The sequence below is a fragment of the Cyprinodon tularosa genome, unplaced genomic scaffold (genome assembly GCF_016077235.1).
Source record: "Cyprinodon tularosa strain WSP-4 unplaced genomic scaffold, ASM1607723v1 ctg19, whole genome shotgun sequence".
NCBI classification, from domain to species: Eukaryota; Metazoa; Chordata; class Actinopteri; order Cyprinodontiformes; family Cyprinodontidae; genus Cyprinodon; species Cyprinodon tularosa.
Genome location: NW_024038678.1, coordinates 2,750,427 through 2,777,649, shown reverse-complemented (window position 1 = coordinate 2,777,649; position 27,223 = coordinate 2,750,427). Strand labels below are relative to the sequence as shown.

General features: G+C 38.2%; 1 protein-coding gene across 2 annotated transcripts; it reads left to right on the top strand.

Moving 5' to 3' along the window:
- LOC119782160 (vasopressin V2 receptor-like) lies at positions 1-25,737 on the top strand. Of its 2 annotated transcripts, XM_038282977.1 has the most exons (7): positions 1-244; positions 5,996-5,999; positions 14,453-14,829; positions 17,275-17,520; positions 17,750-17,896; positions 19,669-20,200; positions 25,184-25,737. In XM_038282977.1, the coding sequence occupies exons 1-7, from the start codon at positions 242-244 to the stop codon at positions 25,381-25,383; spliced, it is 1,509 nt and encodes a 502-aa protein (XP_038138905.1). In that variant the 5' UTR covers positions 1-241; the 3' UTR covers positions 25,384-25,737. The 2 variants fall into 2 exon arrangements, with proteins under 2 accessions (XP_038138905.1, XP_038138906.1); XM_038282978.1 differs by lacking the exons at positions 1-244; positions 5,996-5,999 and adding an exon at positions 2,535-2,690.
- Positions 25,738-27,223: the final 1,486 nt, after the last annotated feature.

The window sequence follows — 27,223 nt, the reverse complement described above, 5'->3', positions numbered from 1 at the left end:
CAAGAGACGCACATGGCCTTTGAATGGACCACACTAAAAAATCAGTTGTGACTTACAGCCCGGAAAGGACAACATAAGGGGACCTGCACAGACTCTGTCTTTGAAACATTGGCCAGGAAAAAGTTGCCAGGCTTTTTCAGTCCTGACAGATTCATTGAGAAGTCAGCTGATGGGACACTGAGGAGTGTTTAAGAATCTTGAAGAACCGAAGGTTTAGACCTAAATCTGGGAACAAAAACAGATGGTAAGCAGAGATCTTTACTTTGTCAAAGAGAATCTGTTTGATTGCTCACACGTACTGTTTTTAGTCTTACTAGTATTTTAACACTACCACGTTGGAAAAAAATAAGAAAATTCGTAGATCTTTAATAATTTTTTTTCCTGAAAATGTTGTTGATTTTATTTAGTTACTAGGAGTCATTATTTTGAAAAATGGGAAAAGGGAAACTTGTTTCTTAATCGATCTACATCAGCCCAGTCTAAGTTTGTTTGCATGATTAAAAAAATTTACAATTTAGCCTTTGTGTGTGTTGTTAGTATAAATCAGTTCATATATTTCTACAATATATCAAACTAATGTCACGGCCTCACATTCAGCATCGCTGTTAGTTTAATTAGTTTAGTTGTCTTGTTTGAATGAAAATTATTTTGCACTTAAAATATCATAATAAAATCTATACTAGTTATAAAATAAGACAAATATTTTAATTGTTGATAAAATATATGGAGTTCATGCAGCACTTGTGTAGTTTTACTATAGGTTGGAATTGTATTTCCTTTTAAAATTTAGCTGCTTGTAAGTTAATTTCTATACACACTTTTTCATATGTAACCCATATGCACATATTGATAGAATACATGTAATACTATCTTTGTTAAGGATAACATAAATAATTAAAGTATAAGATGTGAAGAATTTATTTTAAACTTTTCTTTGTTTCAGAGCTATACACACATTTAATTGGGATTCAATATATTGGATTTTGTGACTTGGGTAAAGTGTTTTGTGAACCTTTTTACAGTAGTTTGCTATAATCTTTTGCTTTTTCCTACTGATTTAAAATGCATGGCTGAGTCAGATTTGAGTGGGCCTTGCTTACATTCCTTTTATGCTGTACTTGAAAATGTTTCAGACTGAAATCAGGGCTTCATGATGGATACTCAAAAACATTGACTTCGTTTATAACTGTTTTGATGGTTAGTTTGGAAGATCCTTTTTTGCTCAAGCTTTAATTTTCTGGCTGACGTTTTGTATTACTGATTTATCATTTTGTACGTATTGTTCTTTTATATAAGATGCAAATAAATTGTGAATTGCTGCAATACACTCTGCAGAAAAACACAACCAAGCCCATAACATTATAGTACAACCTCTTTACTTTATAGCTGGGGTGGTGTTCTCAGGTTTAAATGTTTCTCCTTTTTTCTGTAAGAAGAAATAATTTTGAAAGAATCCTTACGGGTAAACACATTTGTTTTAGCTTCAAAATCTCCCAAAAATAAGATCATTGTCTCTGAGCACTTTAGAAAACTGTATCATTTTTTTATATTGCTTTTGAAATAGAGCCTTTAAGCACAGGTATTGCTGAGGAGATTGATTCCCTGTTACAAGCTTCCACAAGAATCGTCTCTGGGACACATCAGCTGTCTTCTTCATAAAGTGTATCATAGCTGGACACTCTCAGGGTGTTTAAATGTGTGCATAATTATTTGAATAGATGTTTGTAGCACAATGAGGTATCTGGAATATTTCTCTGAAGATGTGTCAAAGATGTGTGGAAGTCCACTGTTCAGTTTTTGAAATCTTGGCTGAATTATTTTGGCTTTCCGTAGTGTCACATAAGGAAACAGTGTACTTAAGGTTTTGCTTTAAAATATATCCCTCAAAAATGATTTTCTAAATATATACCCATTACTATCACTGCAACATCTATATAGTAAAATATTGCTTCAAATTCTGCAACTCAAAATTGTAAAGATCTTTAAAACAAGTATATAATTCTTGCTGAGAGGTTTTGAGCTCTAGTGAGAATTGGTCTTAAAGGGATAGTTCGGTATTTTTGACATGAATCTGTATGGCATCCCCATCACCAGTGGCATGCAATCACACTGACTTACCCCTGGCAGCGTCCTGTGAGCAGAGTTATCGTCCAGTTTTGGTCAAGCCGAAAGTAGTCCGGCAGGTTTTTAGGACCAGCGAAATAAAACTTTTCTCTTCCCAAAACATTATGTGTTCAAAAGAGTGATATTTTTGCATCCCAAAAACGTTGTAGTGGAAAAAGTCACACGTCGTTATCAATTGGTCCTATTTTCTCTCTGTTCGTATCACTGCGCGCCGTCATTCAGACAGCGAGCTCAACAACAGCCAGATGCATGTCTCGGTCCGCCCAGCTAGGAGCTAGGCGGAGGATTCATGTCAAAAATACCGAACTATCCCTCTAATGTACGATTACCTTCGGTTAGAAGTATTTTTCTACCAGTATCTCCCTCAGAAGGTGTTTGTGTAAGTTTTTCCATGGATTAGAGACAAGCTTGAGGGGGGAGGGACTGTCAGGTCGTTAATGTGAGCCACTGTTGCATGTAATATTAATGGCCTGTAATGGTGATGCCTCTTCACACTTTGTCTTATACCCAAACAGAGCGAGAGAAAAGAACACGCATGAGACATACAACAATGCACTGACAGCGAGGTAGGTGGCCGAGGCATGTTGCTCACCTTGCGGGTGCTCTTCTGTATCTGCTTTCATGTGTATGAGTAGTTCTTTAAAAATTTTAGATTCTTGCATGGATTTTAAAGTGGGTAAAATACGGCTCTGTGTATGACAGAGGAGATTTATCCCATATTGGATTCTTGTGTGTTTGCTTTGTCAAAGATCACTGATTTATTGCCTGCTTTAGAGAAAGATTTACACAGCAGTCCGGATCATTATAAAGCAATATTTTATTTGCCAGTGAAATGATAATTGCAGCAATATCACAGTAAAAACACGCATCTTTTTGTCAGAATAGTGTCTGAATGGCCTACATTAAGCCATAAAGTCTATTTGTCTGACTTGTCAGTTGAATCAACACACTGCGGTAATAAAAATGAGGTAACAGAACAGAGTTATTTTCCTCACAATGTCGACAAAATCAGCTGCTTGATTGCCGACCCCAGCAGGAATAATCACAATCAAAACTGTTATTGTCACAGTCTGCTTGGCCTGGTTTCTAAAAGGGAATCATTCTATCATTGGTATGGGTCTGACCATATCAGCTGCCAACCTCCAGGCTTATTTTAGTTAAAGTAGTAACACAGCAGCTTTCTTCTAAGTCTGCAGGGGCCAACCTCTGAATTTTACATCAGCTGCATGACGTCCGGCTTTGTGTAAGGAGCAGGTTTGATGTTGGTGTGCTGGTTAATGATACATAACAAGGAAAACAGCCCATGGTCTCATGAATAGACATTATCAGCAATGATAAGAGGACTTGGACCCTCTTCTGCATTAGACCTTCCGATTGGCTGGAGGATGGGAGCACAATCCCTGCTTTTCTATCTGAGCACAAGACTTAACTGAACCCATTTAAGATGCGGTTAGACAGTGACCCTATTAAATAAGCTTGAGGAGAGCTGGTCAAACATCATTAAAATTCCAAGGGCATTAATCGTTATTTTTCCTTTTTTTTTTTTTTTTGCAATTGAGTTTGTACTTAAAGCTCATTATAGTCATATTAATGTTCACATGTGATTTAGAGAAATCTAAGAAAGGATAGTCTAGTGCACTGCTCTGAATTCACAATGTGAAGATTCATACAGTCATTAATCCAATGAGGAAGAAACAGTCAATTATACAGATTTTAAATGCTGAAGATGTAACAAACTGACACCCTGCCTGGGATTTAACCTTTTAAGCTCCAAGGGATTTCCATGACAACATGCCCAAATTTTACTAAATAATCTTGGTATCATGATAAAACTAATACTTCAGAGATTATCACAGCAGCTGAAGAAAAGAAAATGAGAATGGCGCATAGAAATATAGAACAATTTCCTGTTCTTTTGTCAAGATTATTTAGTGTTATATAGTATATAAACCATTCATCCATCCATCCATCCATCCATCCATCCATCCATCCATCCATCCATCCATCCATCCATCCATCCATCCATCCATCCATCCATCCATCCATCCATCCATCCATCCATCCATCCATCTGCCGATCTTCTCCTACTTATTCCATCATGGTCACAGTGGGGCTGGTTCCTATCTATGGGTGAGAGGCAGGGTACACCCTGGACTGTCGCAGGGCAATTATACAAACTTTTTAAGGAAGTCATGAATTTAAAACATTTTAAAAGGAGCCTTATTCGTGACTTTTAAAACTTTTTTAAAAAAGCTGTAGATCCACCTTTAGACATTACCAGTGCAATGATTCCTACAGCTGAGGTAAATTGGAGCAAAGTTACCGTTTTTAATAAAGACAGTTGGATGTTTTGCCTTTTTTTACAGTTTGTCACATTTTGGTGACAAAATTATATATTTCTTGTGTTTTTACCTAAAAAACGTTATAAAATTCTATTTGCATGCCTAATAGATCTTCTTATTGAATATTTTTTATAATTCCCAGATTTCTTTTTCACAAACTGCTATGCTTAACTCCAACTGGAGTCAACGAAGGTGAAAAAAATGTTACAACATCCGCAGATTTAAATCATTAAAAACCACCAAGACATATTCCTAATTTCTATGGCACTGAACTGTGCTGGTCACGCCAGAGCCCAAAACTTTTGGTTGTGAAAAAAAGAGGGGCATAACAGCTACAATAAATTTGGGTTTTCACTTTCAGGAATCCTGGCACTGCTTGCAATACCTTCTTAACCATGAAATGTGAAAGTGCTTAGAATTATATAAATAAACCACAAAATTAAGTATCTACATCAATAAATAATAGATATATTATGTGGCAATAAAATTGTGAAATAATCGAAAGCATTTTTATTTTAGGTAGAAGTCAGTTTTTATGAAAAAAAACAACAGCTTTTGGTGCATAAGGGTGCTTTTTCCTCATTGCCTATTTGTTTCTTGATGCCACTTTTCAACTGAATGATTGCCTGACAATCAAGGGAATCAGGGAAGAACCAGTTGTTTGACTCACTTCTAGTTTTGTTCTCGCCTGCATAGTGCCTTTTATTTTCATAGGAATTAGGACTCTCTTTGGGTAAGCATGGGAGTAATGAATGGAAGCTTTTCTATGCATTAATAGTCTGTTTTATTAATATGGTTTTAACTTGACTCTATTGTTGTAGCTACCAAAACATTTTTATGAGTACAACTCCATTCATTCTAAACAGGCCCATCTAAAGGTAGTTTTATCACAACAAAGTATTTTGACCCTTCATGCTAGAGCTACATCTATGGTGGTTGAAAAGCAAGTCAAAAATAATAATATTCAATCTGTTAATTTAAGAAGAAAAAAATAGTCACTGCTAAATATTGTGAAAAAACATACTGGTGAAAAAGTTAACCAAGCACAGTTACTGATTTAAATGTATAACCAAATCTATAAACATAAGTGTCAATGTTTTATACGGACAGTGGAAACATAGGAAGTATATAAAACATACATTTACAGTAGACAAAGGTTACACTTCTCCAAATCCAGTTAAATATTTCAGCTTGATGGTCAAGCTTGGTTTGCAAGGTCTACAGTTCAACAGTTTTTTTCCCCCTTTTCTATTACAGTTAGAGTCCAGACTATCAGATAAATACTATACAAGATAACAAGAATTTGAGTAAATCCTAAAAGCAGTTTTTTAAATGTACCTTTCAGGAATTAAGGGGAAAAATGTTTAAACCAACTTGGCTCAGAGTGAAAGAAGTTAGCGGTAAGGCATTAATTGATTTACATTCCCATGTAAATCAATTAAATTCAGTATATTTATATACCGCCAATTCACAACACATGACATCTCGAGACACATTACAGAGTTAGTTCAATCAGATCATACAGTCAGATTGGTTAAAAATCTTGTATCTAAGGAACAACAGCTGATTGCATCAAGTCATTGACTTTGCAGGATTCGCTCCTCCTGGAGGAGTGTGTCGTTAACTCTAGAGCAAACCTTCACAGCAAGCATACAGCCCGCTACAGTGGAGACTAAAAACTCCCTTTTAATAGGAAAAAACCTCCACTAGAACCAGGCATAGTGTGAGCAGTCTTCCACCGAGGCTGACTGGAGGTTCAAGAAGATAGAAGCAGACAAACACAAGGAACAAGGAATGCAGAAGTAATGATCCATCAATCCTTTGTATGGGAAGGTAATGGTGAACTAGCTCCATAGATGGCTCCGTCTGGGAAAGAAATTGTTAAGCTGATATGCTCTGAGCAGGTTTTCTTGTAAAAAAGAGTGAAAGAGAGCACATAAAGTTAGGGGTTGGAGAGACAAATACTACAGAGTTGAAGAATGACATAGACAGACTTAGACAACTTTATTGTTTTTTTGTATACACAGAGTGTATAAAAACTAAATTTTGTTTATTCAGCTTTGAGACAGTGGAATTGTCAAGAGCTGAATTGAGCTACTGCCTACAGGCGCCGCCATGTTGAATCCCCAAGAATAGCAATAAAGGGCTGGATCTATCAAAGGTTTGCGTTTATAAAAACGTGAGCTATTTCACTGCGCACGCTAAAAAATGTACAAACTGATCTATCAACAGCGTGCTAAAAGGATTTGGTCTTTAAAACGTGCTAAATAGCGTCTCTTATCCATTTAGTACTTTTTCTGCTATGAATATGCAATATGGGGTGTTTACACGCAAAAGTGAGTCTTGTGGGAGGAGAACATGTAAATATATGAATTTAGCACTCGCAAAGTGATTTATTAAACCTGAAAGCAATTTTTCTAACGGTATCTGCTCTATATTTAACACATTTCAAAAGAAGGTACAAATGGTCTGTATGCGTAATTGCGCACACATGGCAGCGGTTATTGTCGCAAGAAGGATACATCGAAATGAAGCAAGGAGACGCAGAGAACGCATTTTTTCACTCCGTGTGAATATTTTTGGAATGAACGAGGAAACGATCATCAAAACATTTTGTTTATCCAGCATTGCCATTTTGGAGCTGCAATTCCAGTGATTTGCTCCTCACAGATCGTCAGCTGTACTTGTTCCCTTAATGCTGATTAGAGGCATCTCATCTACTGTGCCCCCTCCTCTTTTGTTCGCAGATGTTTTGTTATATGCCAGTTTTTCTTTGGTTCGCCTTCTAATATCCTGGTATCTTCTTTTTACTTCATCCACTGTTCGCAAGGTTTCACCAACAGCGTTTACTTTATTACAGATTTGTTCACATATAGCGTTCCTCTTTGTGACAGGCACACTTCTTTGCTGTAGCTCACTTAAATGTTTGTTGGCTTCATCCACCAATACCTCCATTTCCATGGGGTCGAATTTCCTTTTGCGCCTTCTGCTGTCCAAACTCGCCATGCCGCAAACAAAACGTGCAAAACCATCATTTAAATAGGGCGTCTCCAACAGTTTTGCACCTGCCACCAGTTACGCAATCGCTCTTGTTAAATCACCCGTAAACCATGGTTCAGCCCCTCACGCAAAATTCCAGTTTGCGAGCGCAAATTACTGCACGCAAAATTGGATCTTGATAAATCCGGCCCAAAGTGTAGAAGAATAATGAAAAGTGGTCCCTACGTTCTCAAGCAGCCTAAGCCTATATCAGCATAACTATAAGGATAGCTCAGGATAGTCTGAGCCACTCTAACCATAAAGTTTTTGTAAGTTGTTTAAGAATTTTGTCCTGCTTTTGTTATATTGCTGGCTGTTTTAAGGTCATACTACTACATACTACAGACTCTCAGTTTAATTAAAACTCACTTTTAGTTTGGATGTTGATTTAATGTAAATTTGGTAACCTTTTTGCTTACTCCAATTGTCAGACAGGTTCTGTTCAGGTGATTTCTTGGCATGTAGAAAGTGACATCTTAATCTGAAAAACTCACACGAAGAGAAAAGACAATTAAAGAGAAATGTATTGATACAATTACTTTGTCTTTGGCGCTCAGACCTCGGCAAGAAAACATAGTGCTGAATTTTGATAGATATGCATGAACAGGAGCAAAGAATAGGGCTGTTTCCCCCCAGGCCTGAAACTGCTGGTGGAGTGGAGATAGATGAAGTTGTTCAGTTCGTAGACTGCTGGTTAGTGAGACGGTTTGCTGAGCTTCAAGTGGAGATTCAGTGGATTGCGTGAGCTGATACTAGAGCTTCACTCAGGGACCTGGAACATTGAAGTCCATTTGTAACACAGGTTGGAGAACCTGTCCATGATGAGCAAGCATGAATCGACAGTGGAGAGGAAAAGCTCCCCGTTAGGAAGAAACCTCTGGCAGAACCAGGCTTGAGATGAGACAGGGAACACAGTAAGAGTCCAGGAGGAATGACATTCTGATGAAGCTTTAGCTACGAAGGTGGAGGAGGGGCGGGAGGTGGATTGAAACGGTGTTATCTGAATGAAAACACAGCGCATCCACAGCCTGCGCATAGGAGCAGACAGTGCGGATTGGAGGCCTTTTAAAATGAACTTTGGATGCCGATTGGCTTTCGTGGAGGTGAGGTTCAAAGCTGATTGGCTGTGTTGCACGTGGATGTAGGAGAGCAATCAGTTTCTTTAGTTGAAATTCCGCCTAGGCTCCATTAAACCAAGTACAGTTATTTCATGATGTAACAAAGAGAGCAAATATTCTATTAATAATTAAGCAGGTGGGGTTGGATCCATATTCTATCATTATCTTAGATTGGTGAGGCTGTTTAAAGTTTTTTATTTTATTTATTTATTTATTTTAATCATTATTTTTCTTGAAACAAAATTAAAGAGATTAACACAGTATTTATGCTCAAATTTAAGATTCTTTGGTTTTCTGCCTATTCAAAAACACAAAATATATCCTTTCATATTCGGTTTGGACATAAGGTTTTGAGTCAATTTATACTGACAAGGAGGTGAATAGAGAGCCATAAATTTATCTCGTACGGATTGAAATGCATGGGCATATATAGAGTATGAAGATATCATTGAGGATCTTTTAGAAAGTGAATTTACGCTGCATGTGGGTGAGAAGGCGAGGATCTGATGATATATGGGGGTTCAAGGATGAAATTGTGGTCACAGCCACTTTATCAAACATATGAAACGTCAGCCATCCGAGCTAGTGGCACCACACAACTCATTCAAACCTTTATTTTGTAAAAAATCTTTTGATCCATTTGTAAAGTGTCACGCTCTATGAAGAAGAGTTTTATATCATTCCCCCAGCGATATCATTAAATTTGATTTTTAGTCCCTGTCAACATGGGTGCGTTTTTAAAATCTCATTTGTGCTTTTGACTGCTGCTCTATAAATTAGGAGCTATTTTTTGTCAAATATAAAGAAGACAGATAAAGGTGCTGGATTGTCCAGGGAAGAAGTGAGCTGATGAAAATAGGGGTGAGAACAAGAACAGAGAGAAGGAAGAAGAGGAGATTAGAGAAGGGAATTTACAGCGTGTTGTTGTGGTTCACGCTGGGCTGCTAATGAGGACTGAGAGGTTCCCATCTATCAGCCTGGGTTGGACCTTGTCAACGGAAACTAATCAAGGGACTGACAAGCCCAATCAAGAGAAGCAAGGCTGCAGAGGAAAATGATTGATTTTTAATTATGCTTGGATTTACACCACCTAATGTGCAAAAAAAAAACCTGTTTGCAGGCACAAGGAAATCTTGACTAAAGGAATAAAATGTATATGGTCAAAGAATTTTGATATAAATACCCAATCAACCTATTTGCATAACTACTGTTATATAAGGATCATTTACTTTTAATACGTTTCCCCTTAAATTTCTGAATCATTTTATCGTGATTTTACATAGAGATAGAGTTTGTTTTCAAAACGAGTCAAAGCCCCTCTGCAAATACTAACAGAATTTTCCCAAATGTTTACCTGTACTCAATTTGACATTAAAATCAACATTAATTATGATGTATGAAATCAATGTCTATCCTATCCTAACAAGAAAAACTAAAAAAGAAATGAAACTTGGAAAAAAATAAATCCTTTTGTTTTTCTTCAGATTTGTGAGAATTTGACTTACTTATTGTTTAAGTTCAAGGAGAAAAATCTTTAAACTATTCTTGATTACAGCTTTTCATTAGTTCAAGGACTCTTTTCTAATTTCAGTACGTTTGTAACTGACTTGGAATCAGTTCAACACCATATAAATTTTGTAACAACAAATTTGTTTGTTGACTTCTTCTCAACAATTTTAACAGTTCGAATGATAATATATAAATTCCATAATTTTATAGTTTAATTACAAAGAAAACTGTGTTTGATAATATTGTCAACAGAACTAATAAGAATCAGAATTTTTTTTGCAGTTACTATAATAATGTAATATAATTTATGTAGCAATGAATAAATACACAACTGGTAGAATATATATATATATTTATATATATATATATATATATATATATATATATATATATATATATATATATATATATATATATATATATATATATATATATATATATATATATATATATATAGTTTTTTTCTTGTCCATTTTAGAATATGATTATAGATTGACTATAGATTATAATATTGGACTGTTTTCCTCTAATTGTAACTTACTTAACCCATTAAACAAATGCAATTCTATGAGATGTTTTGTCTATCTTCATGTCCATCTTTGTCTGTATTTATATCTGTCTTTCCATCTGTATGCACAATGCACTTTGCAGGAGTGAGTGCTAAATAGGTTCACTGGATTGAAATCAATTTTCCTCATGTTAGAATTTTAGATATAGTTCTCATACAGTAGTTTTTCCCTGTAGTAGAACCTTTACTTAGCACAGATACAATTTTCTTTCAGCCCCTCTTTAAAGTAGTAAAGACAATCAAACATGCCATTAAAAAAGACACCTGAACATTAATTTTCTTACTCCAGTTAATGGCTACAATAAAATACTTAAACTTGCTGATATCTATAGTCAGAGCAGCATTACCTGGAAGCATAAAAACCTAGCAATAATGATGGTTAGAAAGTTAACATAAAAAATAATAAAATCAGCAGTGTTTTGGGGTCTTTGGGTTCACTAAGTATTATACTGACATTCAACTCTAAGCTTTTAGACAGATCTTAACAAATGGCATCAATAACTGTAAGGCTGCTATTCATATCTTCATAATAAAACACTCTGACAACCTGATGTTCACCTAAAATCCATGCCTTTTACACATTGGGCCCTGAACTTTCAGGGCTTTTCAACTTGGCATAGTTGGAACATGATGTAATTTAAGAGTATGACCAAAACATGTGTGGAAAAAGAAGGAGTGGACATGAGGGGCTAATATGTATAATGCTTTTTATGCCTTTTTAACAATCCAAGGCTTTGTGTGTTTGGGGCCCCCCATGCTGGGAGGCAGTGCGAGACAGGGAGGAATATGGATAGTTGAACACCAGCTTGTCTGTGGGGAGGAAGGCAGAGGGAGGGTTCGAGGTTTCCAACTCCATCATTAATCAGCCTGAAAGCTCTAGAGTAAAGAGGGGAAGCAATGTAGTGTACTAACTCCTAAAAGCAGTGTTTACAGTCCATTCAGCGCAGGGAGATGGGATAATTTGAGCTTTACCTTAAGCCAGTCGGACAAACAGGGATTGATGCGATGTGCCTGGAATACATTAAACAGCATCCGGCACGGTTCTGCAGACGTGATGTTCTTTCAACATGTTGCGGCGAGTTTCCTCTTTGAATATGGGAAATATGAGGAGCAGAAGTTTTCGGATGTGCTCGCCTCTCATGTTTATGCAGTAAGTCACGGAGCGTGCGAAAGACAGCCTGGATGGATCTCTGTAATGCACAAGCAAAGCAAATGAAGCTGAAGCAACTGAATGAAAAAACACCACGTCCTTTGATGGTTTAGAACAGCTGATGCTTAAAGGGAAGAAGGATGCAAAGCCCTCACTTTCAGACATCTAAGCTCTTTAGTATGTAATAAATATGTTAATTTGATTAAACATAATTTATTTTGTTTTATGTTGCTTTAGTGCCACTAATTCTAACCTCCATGCACATCATATCCTGATGTAACTAAGAAACAGGATTTCATATGAGAAATTGATGACATGGGCACTCATATTTAATAAGAGTATTTATCGGTTCAAAAGGAGCATAGCGGCTCTTATAATTGAGCTCATAATTTATACTGTTATTGCTGAGAAGGACATAAGACCAACCAACGCAAGGTCAGAAGCTCCCTCAGTGCAGTAGACCTTACTGTGTGCAAAGAAAAATAATGAAAACATAATAGGAGAGCATTCAAGGCTTCAAACTCAAAAAATATTTTTGGATTAACGTTTCATGATAATAAAAAACATCTGTATGGAATCATATAAACCAAAAGTGTATTTCTCCCTCCTTCCCCATCTCCAACATCCTGTTGGACACAGAGGGCCAGCTGGTATGCTCTATCACGTGTACATCTTGAAAACTTCATCTGGCAAAGCCGTTACCTTAGGCTGCAAGCATCATAAGCTCTCTTATCTCACACGGCTGTCAATGAGGGGGTTATTACTTGCAAATTGGCCATTAGGCCTTAGTGTAGCAGTGACAATAACCTCATAATGGAGTATTAGACACGTTTGATTGCTCCGTATTATCACTGGATGGTTCATAGCTATTTTTAGGGGTGGCATCCATTCATTGCGACACTTATACTGAAAGACAGAGAGGTCTTTAACTATGAATGAAGCCAATCAAATTGCACATTCATGGGACATCAATCCTGAGAGATACATCCACCTTAACTGTTATCATGCCTATTATACAGGTAAACCTGCCCTTTTACTGGTGCATGTATCCCAGTAAAGATTTATCATGAAATTTAAGCAAAACAGAAAAGAGCTCAAAACTGTGCTTTAAAAGATAACAGAAAAGCCCAGCAGTCTGGAACAAAAAAGGAAATCTAGATAATTATTCTCAACATTCTAATAATCTTTACATTTAAAGATACAATGCAAGATTCAGAACGCATATATCTGTCAGTGACAAGCCATTTGTTAAGCTTTCAGGTTCCAGTAAATCAGCCAACCTTCCAACAGTGCATCAACTACTTATCCATGTCATGACTCAGAAAAGATGAGGATAATTAATAGGATAATTTAAAAAAAGCGGTTTTTAATATGATGAAGAAGCAGCGACTAGGCCTTCAATCACAGGAAATTTGGTAAAAGGAAACACAGGTTAATGACTACGAAAATCTAAAACACTGATTTGAAAATGTTAGTTAGGTTTAACAGTTCAGCCCCTGTTCTGAAAACTGCAGGTTTTTTATCTGAAAATATTTTCAAATGTGGTCAGGGTCTGGTCTGGCTGATATGCAGATATATTTTAATAATTTAATTTGAGGCATTTAAATGTAACCACTTCTTCAGATCTGACCAGTATGGCTGCATGCATTGTATACCCACATCCCACATCGCTAACCTCTATGTTACCCGTACTATAATCTTCCTTTTTTTATTAATTTATTTTTGGGCTTCACATCTTTTCTTTCCAGTCCCTTCATCTGTCCTTACATCCTCCAGTCTTCATTTGGTTTATTTGACCAAGTTTGACCCCCCACCCCCACCCCAAGCTACCCATGACTGTTTCTCAAATTATCATCTCACCCCTATCAACTTTCCACTCTCTTTTGGCATTTATTTATTTTTTTTAAGCAAAGGAAAATAAACCAAAAGTTTATTGCGATCAAGAGCGAGTGTGACATGAGAGAAAGCTACAGAGGGGAACAAAAACAAGGGGAGACAGGAATGTCAGAGGAGGGGGAACCATGAGATGAGAACAGTTGGGTGCGGAGGTGAATGAATGTAGACTGGTGGGATAAAGGAGAAAGCTGTCAATTCATCCTTGAGAAAGTTTGAAACAGTAAATAAATCTAAGCAGACTTACGTCAAACAAAATGGGAATTTTGTTGGATGGACAAGTGGAAAAGCTGGGGAGCTGTACAAAAAAAAAAAATGTGAGAGAGCTCCAAAGCTCACCGTGATTGGTATTGTGTCTAGCTTTCAGTCAAAACTTTATTAGGAACATTAGGAAAATCTGTTTTTGGTGAATGACGTGAGAATGTTTCTGATGCTCTGAAGACAAACAGTCTCTGTGCTTACGTGTAAGCTTTTTGGGATTCCCAGCTACTTGATACAGAAACACAAAAAAGGCACCCAACGGACTCAGCAAACAAAAATAGTTTTCATTCGGGTAAATTACATTATCTGATCGAACATGATACTTGTGTCGTGACAGACTGAGAGTACAGAGGCCTCTGAGTGTTCCCAAATTTAGCTGCTTGTTATCTTTTGCCGGAAATTGTTTTGATAAACAATAAACACATTAACACGTTGCTTGTTTTCTCAGGAATGGAAAGGATCAGCGTAGAAACAGACTGGGATGGATTAGGTCTCTCCTCTCCAGGCGCCTCCGAAGGAAACAACTTCTCTGTGTTTGTAACTGAACTGAGCTCGTTTAACGCTTCTCGCACCGGAGGATCCATCTTTGGTATCTTTCAAGAGAATGGCTCCAACAACACTCCTCACTCCCTGCCTCAACCCCGGACCAGGGACCAAGGACTGGCCCGGGCTGAGATCGCCGTTTTGGGGATGGTTCTGGCTCTCACCACGCTGGGCAACAGCTTCGTGTTGTGGGTCCTTCTGAGGAGAAGAAAGCACAATGCACCTATGCACCTGTTTATGGTCAACCTGTGTGTGGCTGACCTGGTGGTGGCTCTCTTTCAGGTCAGTTCATTTGGTTTATCTATAGTAGTGTTGGGACATGAAAAACTGCTCTTTCTAAAGGAAAGCAGTGAAGTAAATATGTAATCAATAAGGCAAGCAATGAAGAATAGAAGCAAATATTTTGAAAGCTACTGTAAGCAGCTAAAAGGTTAGATAAATAATAATAAAACATCCAGGTGAGTATAAAATTAGGTAGGCTAATGGGTAAATAAATAATTCAATTGAAGTAATTCAAGGAATTGACACAGTAATAATAATTAGATAGGAATGTCATGGAAATAGGAAGGAAGGAAGGAAGGAAGGAAGGAAGGAAGGAAGGAAGGAAGGAAGGAAGGAAGGAAGGAAGGAAGGAAGGAAGGAAGGAAGGAAGGAAGGAAGGAAGGAAGGAAGGAAGGAAGGAAGGAAGGAAGGAAGGAAGGAAGGAATAATTAGGTTAGTAAGCATTAAGTAAACCAATTAATAAGATAAAGTAAATAAATTAGTAGGTAAGTAGTTAACTACATATTACAGTAAATAGGTAGTAACTATGTGGGTGTGCTAATATTGCTCATAGTGAAGAATGTATGTGGGTCAGTAAATACGCAAATAAATATAAAAAATAACCTTATGTTATATGGTTTAAGTTATTAATTAATAACGGGAAAATCTGTTGGTAATTCATCAGGGATCCATCATCAGCACTGAAACACACTGAAGCATAGAATCAAAGGTTGAAAGCTGGAGCACACTGTGTGACTTCCAGGTTCACTGCTATCAGTTAAAATGGCTGCTGTCAAATTTATAACCTCTTTGTTTTGAGATTTTGAGAACAAAGCTTGCATCAAGAACAAGAAATATTTTGGTGAATCCATCCGTATTGGACGTCTGTGGATGCACTGTATATACTGAATATATCTCTATGCACCTTTTCCTTCTTTTGGCACCTTCTTCTTTTTGACTGTTTGAGCCGATGTAACAAGTACATTTCTCCACTGTGAGATCATTGTAGTCAATCAATCAATCAATCAATCAATCAATCAATCTATCGTAGTTGCTCTACATGCCTGTTCATAAAATAGTCGATGAACTACTCTGGAATTCTCATGTCTTTTTGACCATCCAATGACTTGTTGTGCCAATTTAACATCTGAGATCTTGGCAAAATATTTCCTAAGGGCTCTTTATTTACAAACAAAAATGGCATATTGGCTGAGCCTTTTTGTTGATGTTGTCATCATTATTCCATACTTGCTTTGGAAATTACTCATTCAGAGCAGATGCTCTTGCAGTGAACTAAAAACTATCAGGGCAAGGATACCAGCTATCCTGCATGTCGTGATCAGGCTTATCTGGTAGAATGTCTGTTTTGATAACAGGTCTTGTTTTGGATAGGCAGATCTAAGCCAATTTACCATCACACACCAATTTGTTACGTTAATGATGCACGACAAAGGCGTTCAACAAGGCATTTCATTTTTCAAATACTGTTGTAGCTTTGTATGCTTTGTATTTGTATAAATATAATAAATATGATCATAAAAATATCTATATATTTTTCAAGATTGTGCTATTATAAGGGATGTGGTCAAATTTAATCCAGATAAAGTTTTTAACTTAAAAAAAAAATACCTGTTGTTGTGTGAGACCCACAAGTTTTGAATTTAGATGTGTTCTTCTTTCTTCGGTTCAATTCAGGTTCTTGTTTTAATGGGAAATTTTTCTGATTCAGTACAGAATTCCCCTAAATAAAGGTTATCCAGAGCTACAAACTGCCTTCAGATAGCGAATATAGGAGAAGAAAGCACTCCGGTCAGATGAGACCAAAACTGCATGTTTTAGCCACAATGCGTGGAATAAAATAAAACTGCAGACCACCCAATAGGAACAGCCTTCAGGATGAAATGCGGAAGTGGCAGCATCATGCTGTGGGGATTTTTTTCTGAAGTCCAGGCAGGGGAAGTTGAATGGAGCTAAAGATACAGAAATCCCATAAAAAAAAATTACATGCTTGGAAATCATCATCTCACTTCTGATTAGTCTTTTGGGGAAAAAGAAATACAGTAATATAAGATTAGCTTTTTTAATGTAGAATCATAAAGTGTTTTGCTCATAACTACAGGGATGAGCATTGTAAGTTGTTGCTTTTAGTGTGCTATCGCATACAGGAGTATAAGGTCATTTGTCGGGACAGTTTTTAAGTGCGTATAAATAGACTCCTGTTGTTAAAGGCTGCAGAGGTGTGTAATCCACTGCAACATTGTGATTTACTGATGTGCATCAGGATAAGAATAGGGGCATGTTGCACAAAAGGATAAACCTTGCAACAAAGATAACAGCCGGTATCACCTGAGATGACCTTCACTATTTCACCTCCATAGTTCTGCAAAACAAAACAAAAAACAAAAAAAAGACAAAGCTTCATAACAAGGTGTAACTGATAGTGGTTTTCTTCCTGTTTGTGTCCAGGTACTGCCTCAGCTGATATGGGACATAACAGAGAGGTTTCAGGGGCCTGACTTGCTCTGCCGGTCCGTCAAGTACTTGCAGATAGTGGGGATGTTTGCTTCCTCCTACATGATAGTTGCCATGACAGTCGACCGGCACCATGCCATCTGCTGCCCACTGCAGGCTTACCGCGTTGGAGCTATGTCCCGCTGGAACACCCCTGTGATGGTGGCGTGGGGCCTGGCTCTGGTGCTTAGCATACCGCAGGTAGGGAGGGGTGGACAAACAAAACCTTTTACTTACAAAACACACACTCACACATGTTGAAATAGAAAAATAAGCCCTAATCGGGTGTCCACACCTTTGTTTTTACAGATCAGCTTAAGTTGATGGTTTATTTTTAGCTAAATTAGGTCACTACAGTTCAGGTGACTGAAAATGATCTTACATCATATTTGTGGGAGTGCTGACCACAGGTTCTTGTTACATTCGTCAGGTGTTCATCTTCTCCCGCTCAGAAGTAGCGCCAGGAGAGTTTGAGTGCTGGGGTCACTTCACTGAGCCGTGGGGGCTGAAGGCCTACGTCACCTGGATGACCGTGGCTGTGTTCCTGCTGCCCGCCCTCATCATTACCATCTGTCAGGTAATACTGGTTGCACCGGCTGCTTCCCTGCAGCGTACGCTGACTATTGATAACAGGATTAGATGCTCAAAAAAACCTCATCAGGTAATGATGCATATGGCATGAAAGAAATGCAAAGTGCACTTGGCAGCCATTGTCCAACAGCCCATGGGATGCTGCAGTTGGTGTAAGGTGGTGAACAGACATTCTGGACTGCCTCCCACCGGTCCTGCTCTATTTGGGGAAAGATATTTCAAGAGTCTGGCCGTTTCTCCCTAATTAAACCAGAGCTTGAGGCGGCTGCCCACTCTGAGAGCGATCTGCCAGGATGTGGAACATATGCAATCTCAGCCGACTTCACAATCAGTAACCTAGTTCTCGATATTGCATTTGATTCAAGAGGAGTATTTTTACACACACAGGCTTTCAAAGTGATTACCCCTTTAAATGCTTTCTCTGATTTAAATATTAGCAGCTGATCACATATCTCCCTTCTTCATATATAAAAGTTGCCCCCCCCCTACAGTTTAAACTAATGTCTTAGAGGGGAATGTAATAAAAAAAAGCCTTAGACCAGTTAAATGAATACTTTTCTGAATTACCTTTTGACTCAGCTTTCACTGCATTATATGGGGTCTCTATCAAGATCCTACATCTTGTCTTGAAATTGCTTCCCCTCTCTGCCTTTCAACTGCCAAACTCAGAGAACATCTCTTTTCCTTAGTTCTCTTTAGGTGACTCAAATCTGGTTCACTCATGTAGTTCATTAAAAAAATAAAATAAAATCAGCAAGTTTACCCAAACTGGTGTCCCTGATTGTCTAGTGGTCAGGACTCAGCACTCTCACCGCTGTGGCCCGGGTTCGACTCCGGATCAGGGAAGTTGTATTGGGTCACCAACTGGTGGCTTGATGTTAACCTTTAAAGGGAAGTGTTACCCTAGTGGTTAGAGCAGTACACTTGTGCTTAAAACACAAGTCTGCAATCTGGGTTCCTGAGCAAGACCCTTAACCTAACACTGCTCCCTGGGCGCCACACTATGGAAGCCCACTGCTCCCCAAGGGGGTGGGTTAAAATGAAGAGAGTGAATTTCCTCATTATGGGACAATAAAGGGATTTACATTTACAGAAATAAGATATGAATACTAAGATAAAACCAATTCATAAAATCTGTGTTAAAACACTCCAAAAATTGAACAGAAAAAAAGACCATGTCTTTGTCCATGTCCCTGTTTTTCTAATGTCATTGTTTTCTGTTGTTGATAGCTAGCTTTTTATGTCATAGTATAAAAATTCTATAAAATATGAAATAAATTTATTATCTAAGGTGGGAAAAAAGACTGAAAATATTAGGATGGTCTTGCTTTTACAACACAGGGTTATGTGCACATTTGAGAGGCAATAAATGTAGGAATCAAAGCCTGCAAAAATATTAATAAAGTAAGCCTTAGAGAATTTAGTGGATTAGCTCTATGACTTTGGATGGAGCTGGGAATGTCAGACTATAAAATCCTTTTCAGTGATTTTCAGATTTTCTTTGAAAAGGAAAAGTGGAGCCAATTTCAGCACCATAAAATTTCATAGACACCGTTCTCTAAGGCAGTAAAGATATAAACCTGTTTAGTTATGCTACTTAAAGGTTTCAGAGACAGTTTAATTGTAGATGACTGATACCAACTCAGCCTGTATCTCATGTTCTTTCATAATAATTTTTTTTCTACTCCTGGCACGTGGTAACAGTAAAACTCATCTGGATTTAGATATTGAAGGGCTCCTATAAATGCTGTCTTTCAGATAAGAATCTTCCGCGAGATTCACAACAACATCTACCTGAAGTCAGAGAGGATAGTGATGGCTGAACTGAAAAGGAGTGAAAACCTGTTTCGCATCCACGGCTTTAGGAAAGAGGAGGACCGGGCAAGGGAAAGGGAGAGGGGAAGACAGGTGCCTAGGAGAGGAGGAGGAGGACAACTGCTGAAGGACAGTAATTTACATGACTGCGAAGTGGGAGAACATTACGACTATGTGCCGTCTGTTATTCAGTATAGTAGCTGCTGCGGTGAACGTCAGACAGAAGGAACATCATTATCGCAGGAGCAAATACCAAAGGGCTCCGATTTCTGGGAGTCCTGTACCACTTCTCCCCGCTGTGCCCTGGACTGTGCCCCCCCTCCACATCCGGTCACTCCACCTCACAGTATCACTAAAGCCATGTCCAAGACAGTGAGGATGACCCTAGTTATAGTGCTGGTCTACACCATCTGCTGGTCGCCATTCTTCATTGTTCAGTTGTGGGCGGCTTGGGATCCAGACCCTCCAGACCAAGGTTAGTGATCAACATCAGTATTCACGTCTCGTAAAGTTTTCATTAGCAGTCATTTAGCTGTCATTAGGCTCCTGATCTGTAACTTTGTGATGTAACCCCCACGAGGGCCACTGGCAACAGTGCACTGTCTCCTCCAATGCTTTGGGCTCCTTCCCAATACATCAAATTGTAGCTCCTACCTCCTGTTCGTAGCTTAAGAAATATCTTTACACCAGGGACATGAACGATACAGGTCAGAATGGGAGTGACACTGGCATAAACCAGTTTCCAACTGGCATATGCCATATGCCAGGTTTAACTCTAGGTGCGGTTACAAAATTGGATGACAACCTTACAAAAACATAATTATCACAAATATAGTGAACAGGTGAAGGATTGTGGGCAACCCTAAAACTCCTACATCGGATAGGACAGATCCTGCTTCCTCTTCCTACTTCCCTCCTTACCAGTGTTGCCAACTCAGCGACTTTGTCGCTATATTTAGCGACTTTTCAGACCCCTCCAGCGACAATTTTTCAAAAAAGCGACTAGCGACAAATCTGGCGACTTTTTACGGTGTCACTGGCGGCTTTTGGAGACTCTTACATGAAAGCATGTATCGTTCCTACTCCTGTCCTCCAGCGGCAGCTGCTGCCCTGGGGCGCCTCCCCCATCCCAACCTCGTTCTCCCGCTCCCGCAGGAGTCCCTCTCAGCGCTGCAGTCAGAGCCGCAGGATGTTTTTATCCTCAGCGTCCAGTCTGCAAATGAAGCGCACATGCGCCGGGATTGACAGCGCAAAATGATCACGCGGTGCAGCTCCGCCCTGACTTACATTTAAGGCGGGAGCGAGAGGGATGTAAATGTAAAATGTTATTTGGTCTAAAATAAATAACTGAATTTGAAATATTTTATCTTAAATACATAACAGCATTTGATTCACACAGCCAGAGTCAGTCATTTAATCACCTTGATCTGCTGGTGAGAATCATTATGTCTTAGTCTAAACTGTACAGTCAAAAATACAGAAAAAAATGGGAATCAAACCCTGAAAAAAGTAGCTCTATATATTGTTTAGTAAAGTGAGGAAAAACACTATTATATAATGTTTTTAATCACTTTTTGTCTTTCTGTAACAACATTATTTCTCCCACAGCATCAATAACATGCACATCGCTTCCAGTGGCAGATTATGCAAATTAAGCGATTACGTCATTTAGCGACTTCTAGCGACTTTTAGCACAGCCAATAGCTACTTTCCTTACTGAGGAGTTGGCCACACTGCTCCTTACTGCCAGCAATACTCAGATAGTACTTATCATGGGGACCACTGACACACATTTAATATGACTTAAGTGTCACTAGTTTGCACTGCTCAGATGGAGCCATGGAATCTGATAGCAGATCACTTTAGACCAGCAGACTGAGAAGTCAAAGATTTGCTTGTAATTTCAAGGTCACATTTGCCCCTCTAGATTAAATCCTTCAACAGAGAGCCAAAAAATATGTCTGTTCAGGTAATTTATGTTTTGTTCCTTAACAACAGTTAGCTCGTAAAGCAGCACTCTGGGTCAAATGACGCATTTAGCTACAGATCAAAACCTCTCAAGTTACATAAGGGAGTTTTTTAGAAGGGCAGCACACACTGTGCATCCCTACATAGCAAGTACTGAATATTGAACGGAAATTATTTTATATCTCGAATTAAACAATTGCCTGGGTCAAAAGCTAAGCTGGGTAGCTTTACATGGAAGCAAAATTAACAGTTTTCAACATTTGTTACAAATGTAATGCCCATTTCACTTTACCATAATAAAGCATAAAATAACAACCAGTTCAAATGTTGACCTTCAAAAGCCACAAAATCATGTAGAGGCCCATATAATTAAATCTGTTTAAAACTTTAGATATCTAGTTTGAGACGCCTCCAGATATCCAGGGAATCTGGAGAAGCTGTGGAGTACTTTATCTTAGGGTGAATCATGAATAAACTGAGCAACTATTAGCCAAGTGACACTGACAAAGACATTAGAGTGACATCTGAAATTCTCCCTACTGAGGCAAAACAAACATTTTGAAGACGACTGATAGAGAAATTTGTTAGCATGTCTGCTAAACACATGTATGGTAGAATAAAAACAGAAAACAGAACAAGAAGTTGCTCATTACTGATGATAAAACACAGTAGAGGTAGAAGGATGCTAGGGGGATGATGGTCAGAGTTGATGGAAAGATCTGATTTGCAATGGATGGGTTCTCCTTCCAACAAATCAACAAGCCTAAACATACAACCAGTGCTACCTTGCAAACAAATCCAATTCAATAGAATAGAATAGAAGTACCAAAAAGTTAAAATAGAATGTATGGCAAAGGAAAATCCACATTGTGCAATAATTTTTAAAGGACAAATGAGATATGTTAGAGATAAAAAGAAATATAGCAGCCTATTTCAAACTAAAGAAATCTATGTGAACAGCTGCATGGGTGTAGAAATATTAATGGGGCAGGTAAAAACAGTGAACATATCCTTAATGTACAGAAACACTTTTTAAGTAGATAAAAGCTGTGCAAAAAAAAAAAAACGGCATGGTTTTAAACACTCACTATGCATGTTAGGAACAGTATTGAATATACAGTCCAACAGCAGCCGGGGGGAAGGATCTAGGATTGCAGTCCTTTGTGCACAAAAGGATCAAAATTACTGAATGAACTTTACAGTTCTGTGAAATCTTCAAGCATGGGGTTTGAGGCATTCTCCTATAGTGATGTTATTTGGGGTAACAGCGGCGAGGGATGCAGGAGTTCCTCCTGCAACCACAGCTGCGCAGCAGCCCGGTTTCTCTAAGTGTTCCCCAGGGCAGCAGAGTCTGCAGTTTAGCTTACCATCATCAATGTCTGAATGTAGTGTAAAGTGCTTTGGGGTCCCCTGAATTGAAAAGGCAATATAAAGGTATGGGCCATTTAACATGTATTTTGTTACAGTCCTTCTGTCTCCCACCACCTGCACTGTGTCCATAGGGGAATTTAAAAACACAGCAAAACACCCTATTGAGCTCATCCATCTGCTTCATCTTTGCTGCACATAAGATAATGACTGAAACCACTACAGAGTATAAGCATGCTTTATTTAAACACATGGTGATGTTTCATAATGGTATAGTCAAAGTCCAAACCTCAAAGTGGTTGATAAAATTAAGAAAATATTTGGGAATTGATGTTCACATTTAAAGAATTTCTTGGTGTCTTTGGTGTTGGTCTGTCCCAAAAATAAATAGATAAAGGCTTTTAACCTTTTTGGATGTGATGGGACAAATCTGTAAAAGTATAAAGAATAAGAAAATTGATTTATTCTACAGTATGTGTCTAAGACAGACAGAGAAGAAAGGAGCTTCAAAGGATCTAAAAAGAATCCTTAATGTTGTTTTGTCCCGGATGGATTAATTCTCCTCAGGCATGATAATCTTTTTAATTGCTTTAAATGGGCAATGCTTATCTGTTTTGTCAAACCAGACAGGCCAAAAACTAAGTGATTATGTTACTCAGCTGCAGCCTCCAATCACTGCCTGTTGTCTGTCTTATTGAGAAATTATTCCAAGGACCATTTCGTTATTCCAAGAACAGGCTCCGGCTCAGATGATGTAACAAGGAATGAAAGACAAGGTCAAAACAATGTCTGTTTTGACACACAACCAGAACCCCTGGATCACATGTCTCTGTGGAACTAAAGCACAAACAACATTTGTTGATATATTTACTGGCAGCTAGAGGTGGCGCAACCAAAAGAGGGTTGTCCCTCCTAAAGCTGTGACATAATATGTGACTAATGGGTGAATAACAGTACATAACTTCTGTATATTCCTGCTAATTATGTACTACGTACCAGGTGTTCACATTTCATTCACAATGAAATGTGCCAACAGCTTGCTCATGTTGTCAAAAACACAAACGTGGACACAGGCTGAGCCACGGGAAGCTTGTAGGAACAAATACAAGCACACTCACACATGCATATTTAAAGTTTTAATATGAATGAGTCCTCCCTGGCATGGGGCTCCACAAACACAAACAGAAACATGGAGATGATTGTTATCAGCTCCGTATTAAAAAATGCTGTTGCAACATTTCTGCTGTTTTTGAGTGACCACAGCAAACTAAACTAAACCAAACCAGAGGTTATATAAACAGCTTATAAATAGATGCAAAATGAAGTTTAAAAAGAAAGAACTCACAGTTTTGTTCCTCTGAAATATTTATAATCTTTATGGAAATAAGTGAAAAAGCAAACACAGCTTTCATATTTAAATGCTCCCTCCTCACTTATGATTGTAGCTGTCAAAAAGTATTCATAGTGCTTTAGCCTTCTCAAAACTCACCATGGTATATTATTCATAGGTTTTTATTGGGATTTTATGTAACAGAAATAAACACAAATTAGCCCTGGATTGTGAGGCTGAATGAATATAAGAATAAATACTGTATATCACCTTTCTTCACTATAATAAGCCTAAACCAAATCAAGTGGAACTTTCTTCTTTCAAAAGCTACTGAAATTCCTCTTTTAAAAAAGGTATTCCCTATATAAAACCAGATGTTCTGCAAAGTCCTTGGAGGTTTGTTAGAGAAAATTGTAGAGCATAAAGATCAAGGAACACATATGACAGGTCAGGGAAGGCTACAGGCCCACAAACACATGACCTTTCACCTGAACTAAAAGCCTGGACAAGAGGAGCACTAATTAAGAGGCTCTGCAGCTCTTCTGGGGCAAAGGTCTTCAACCCTGGTCCTAAGGGTCCAAGGTCCAGCATGTTTTAGATGTTCCTAAAGCTCCACATAACTGACTTAAATAAATGTGTGATTTGCTGACCTCTCCAGAACCAAATTATATCACATTAAATACCAGTAAAACACTTTTGAATTCCTGGATATAACATGATAATATTTGGAGATGTGTAGTAATAATGCACTAGATCCACACAGTTTTTTTCCGTTATGTGTGTCCTCTGCAGGAGTAGCCTTCACTATCCTGATGCTGCTGGCCAGCCTGAACTCATGCACCAACCCGTGGATCTACACGGCCTTTTCCAGCAGCGTGTCCAGAGAGCTTCAAAACCTGCTGCAGTGCCGGTCACGTCTCGGCCGACGGGGCTCCCTCCCCGATGACTCTACGGCCACACACACCTCCACCACAAAGGACAACCTGTACTGACAGACACCGAAAAGATGAAAATACAGGCACATGCTTGAAAAACACATGGCGAGTTAGCTGCAAGGACTGATGCAGCTTGTAGTTCATGCATCACAGCCTGGGAACAGCCTGACCTCTACCAGATGTTTGCTTTGACAAAGGACAGCTGTACCCTCAGCAGGACATCCATCTGTGCTCACCTGTCTGCTCAGCCCCCGCCCCTCTACCTACCGGAAGGATGTCATTGACAATGTCAACACCACACACAGTCCAGCCTCTCTTGCATCTGCAATGCAAAATGATCTGGAAAGTAAAGAGATTTTCACTTCAGTAGCTTTTGGCTTGGATCTTGTGGAGTGATTCATGTGAGGAAAAAAAAAAGAAAACACTGTCTGACTCCAACACAGCAGAGAACACAAGGAATGCAAAGGATGGATAGCTGCATTTATTTCCTCGTGGCATGGCTAATGCACAAAAGCATCAAATAAAGCTACGGATCTAGAGGGACGCAAACAGCAATATTTGAAATTGCTGCAGCTATAAGTTGGGTCCTAAACCAAGGTGAACATTTTTTTATGTTAATTAAAGATCAGAGACTGAATTCACACTCGAATCACTCTGACGGATTTCTTCAGAAGACGGATGTATATTCACTCCTGAGGATGGCGTATTGAAGTAAACACAGAGCCCTGCAAGAAGCTGCAGAATAACACACACTTAAGAAAAACTATCAAAGAGGAGAGGGAAACAAAGAAAAAAACATTTTCCATGAGTGACTGGGACCCAATGTTGTGTCTATATTTTGAGCAAACATACAAGACTTTCCAGTTATGCAGACTTTGGAAATATAAAACACAAACAGTATACTGGAGATGTTACATTCCTCGTGTAGAAAATGTAAAGATTTATTTATTGACCACGTTATGGCACAACAGATACTACCTTTTATTTAAAAGCTGAATGTAAGTCATCAACTAAAATGGAAGATGTAGAAAGATGACAAACCAAAGTTTTATCTACCCAGGTCTTAACAGTATCAGGCTTAAAAACTGTTTAAAAAATCAGTTATTTTTAATAAACTGTTCTGCTATGCAGGAAAGTCCACATTTAGAGTGAAATGATTTTAAGTCCAAACTAAGTGCCTGGGATGTGAGTTATAGATGTTTTCAGTGGGGCCTCCCCAAACGTTTTAATCTTCTTATGATGTCAGCTGTGTTATTCTTACTCAGAGCTAACATCAGAGCAAGAATCATAGGATTTTTTTTATCACACCATGAGCCATTTATATGTTTTACCTTATTTATTGTTTTTCAGAAGAATATATATACACACATTAAAACACACACACACGAGTTCCATAATATATATATCTGTACATATTTAAACCAGTTTTAAGGCATTTCTAGGTCTGTTTTTACACTGTGTTTATATATAATGCCCCTCTACTGCATGACAATGTTTTTGTTGTTTTTTTAATATATACACAGTATCTAAAAGGTAAAATAATATAAGCTGTTCAGCAGATACAACTCTGGTCAGACATTAATTATTTCTTTTTTTAAACACACAATTTCAAATTTATCATAGATTTTATATCAAGATGAGGTCTAAAACCATTTGCAGATGTTCAAATATATGCATACTCCTCCACTTGCATTAGAATAAAGGTGCTTCAATTACTAATTTAATTTTAAGGGAAAGTTAAATAATTTGGATGTAGTTTGTCTTTTTCACTGCTATATTGAGTCTGTATGCAGCAACAATAGCACTGCTAAGCAAAAGTCCTTCAGCCTGGTGCTGCTATTCCTGTTCCTGTTGTACAATGTCCTTAATGTAACTCATCCAAACTGTTTTTGTCACT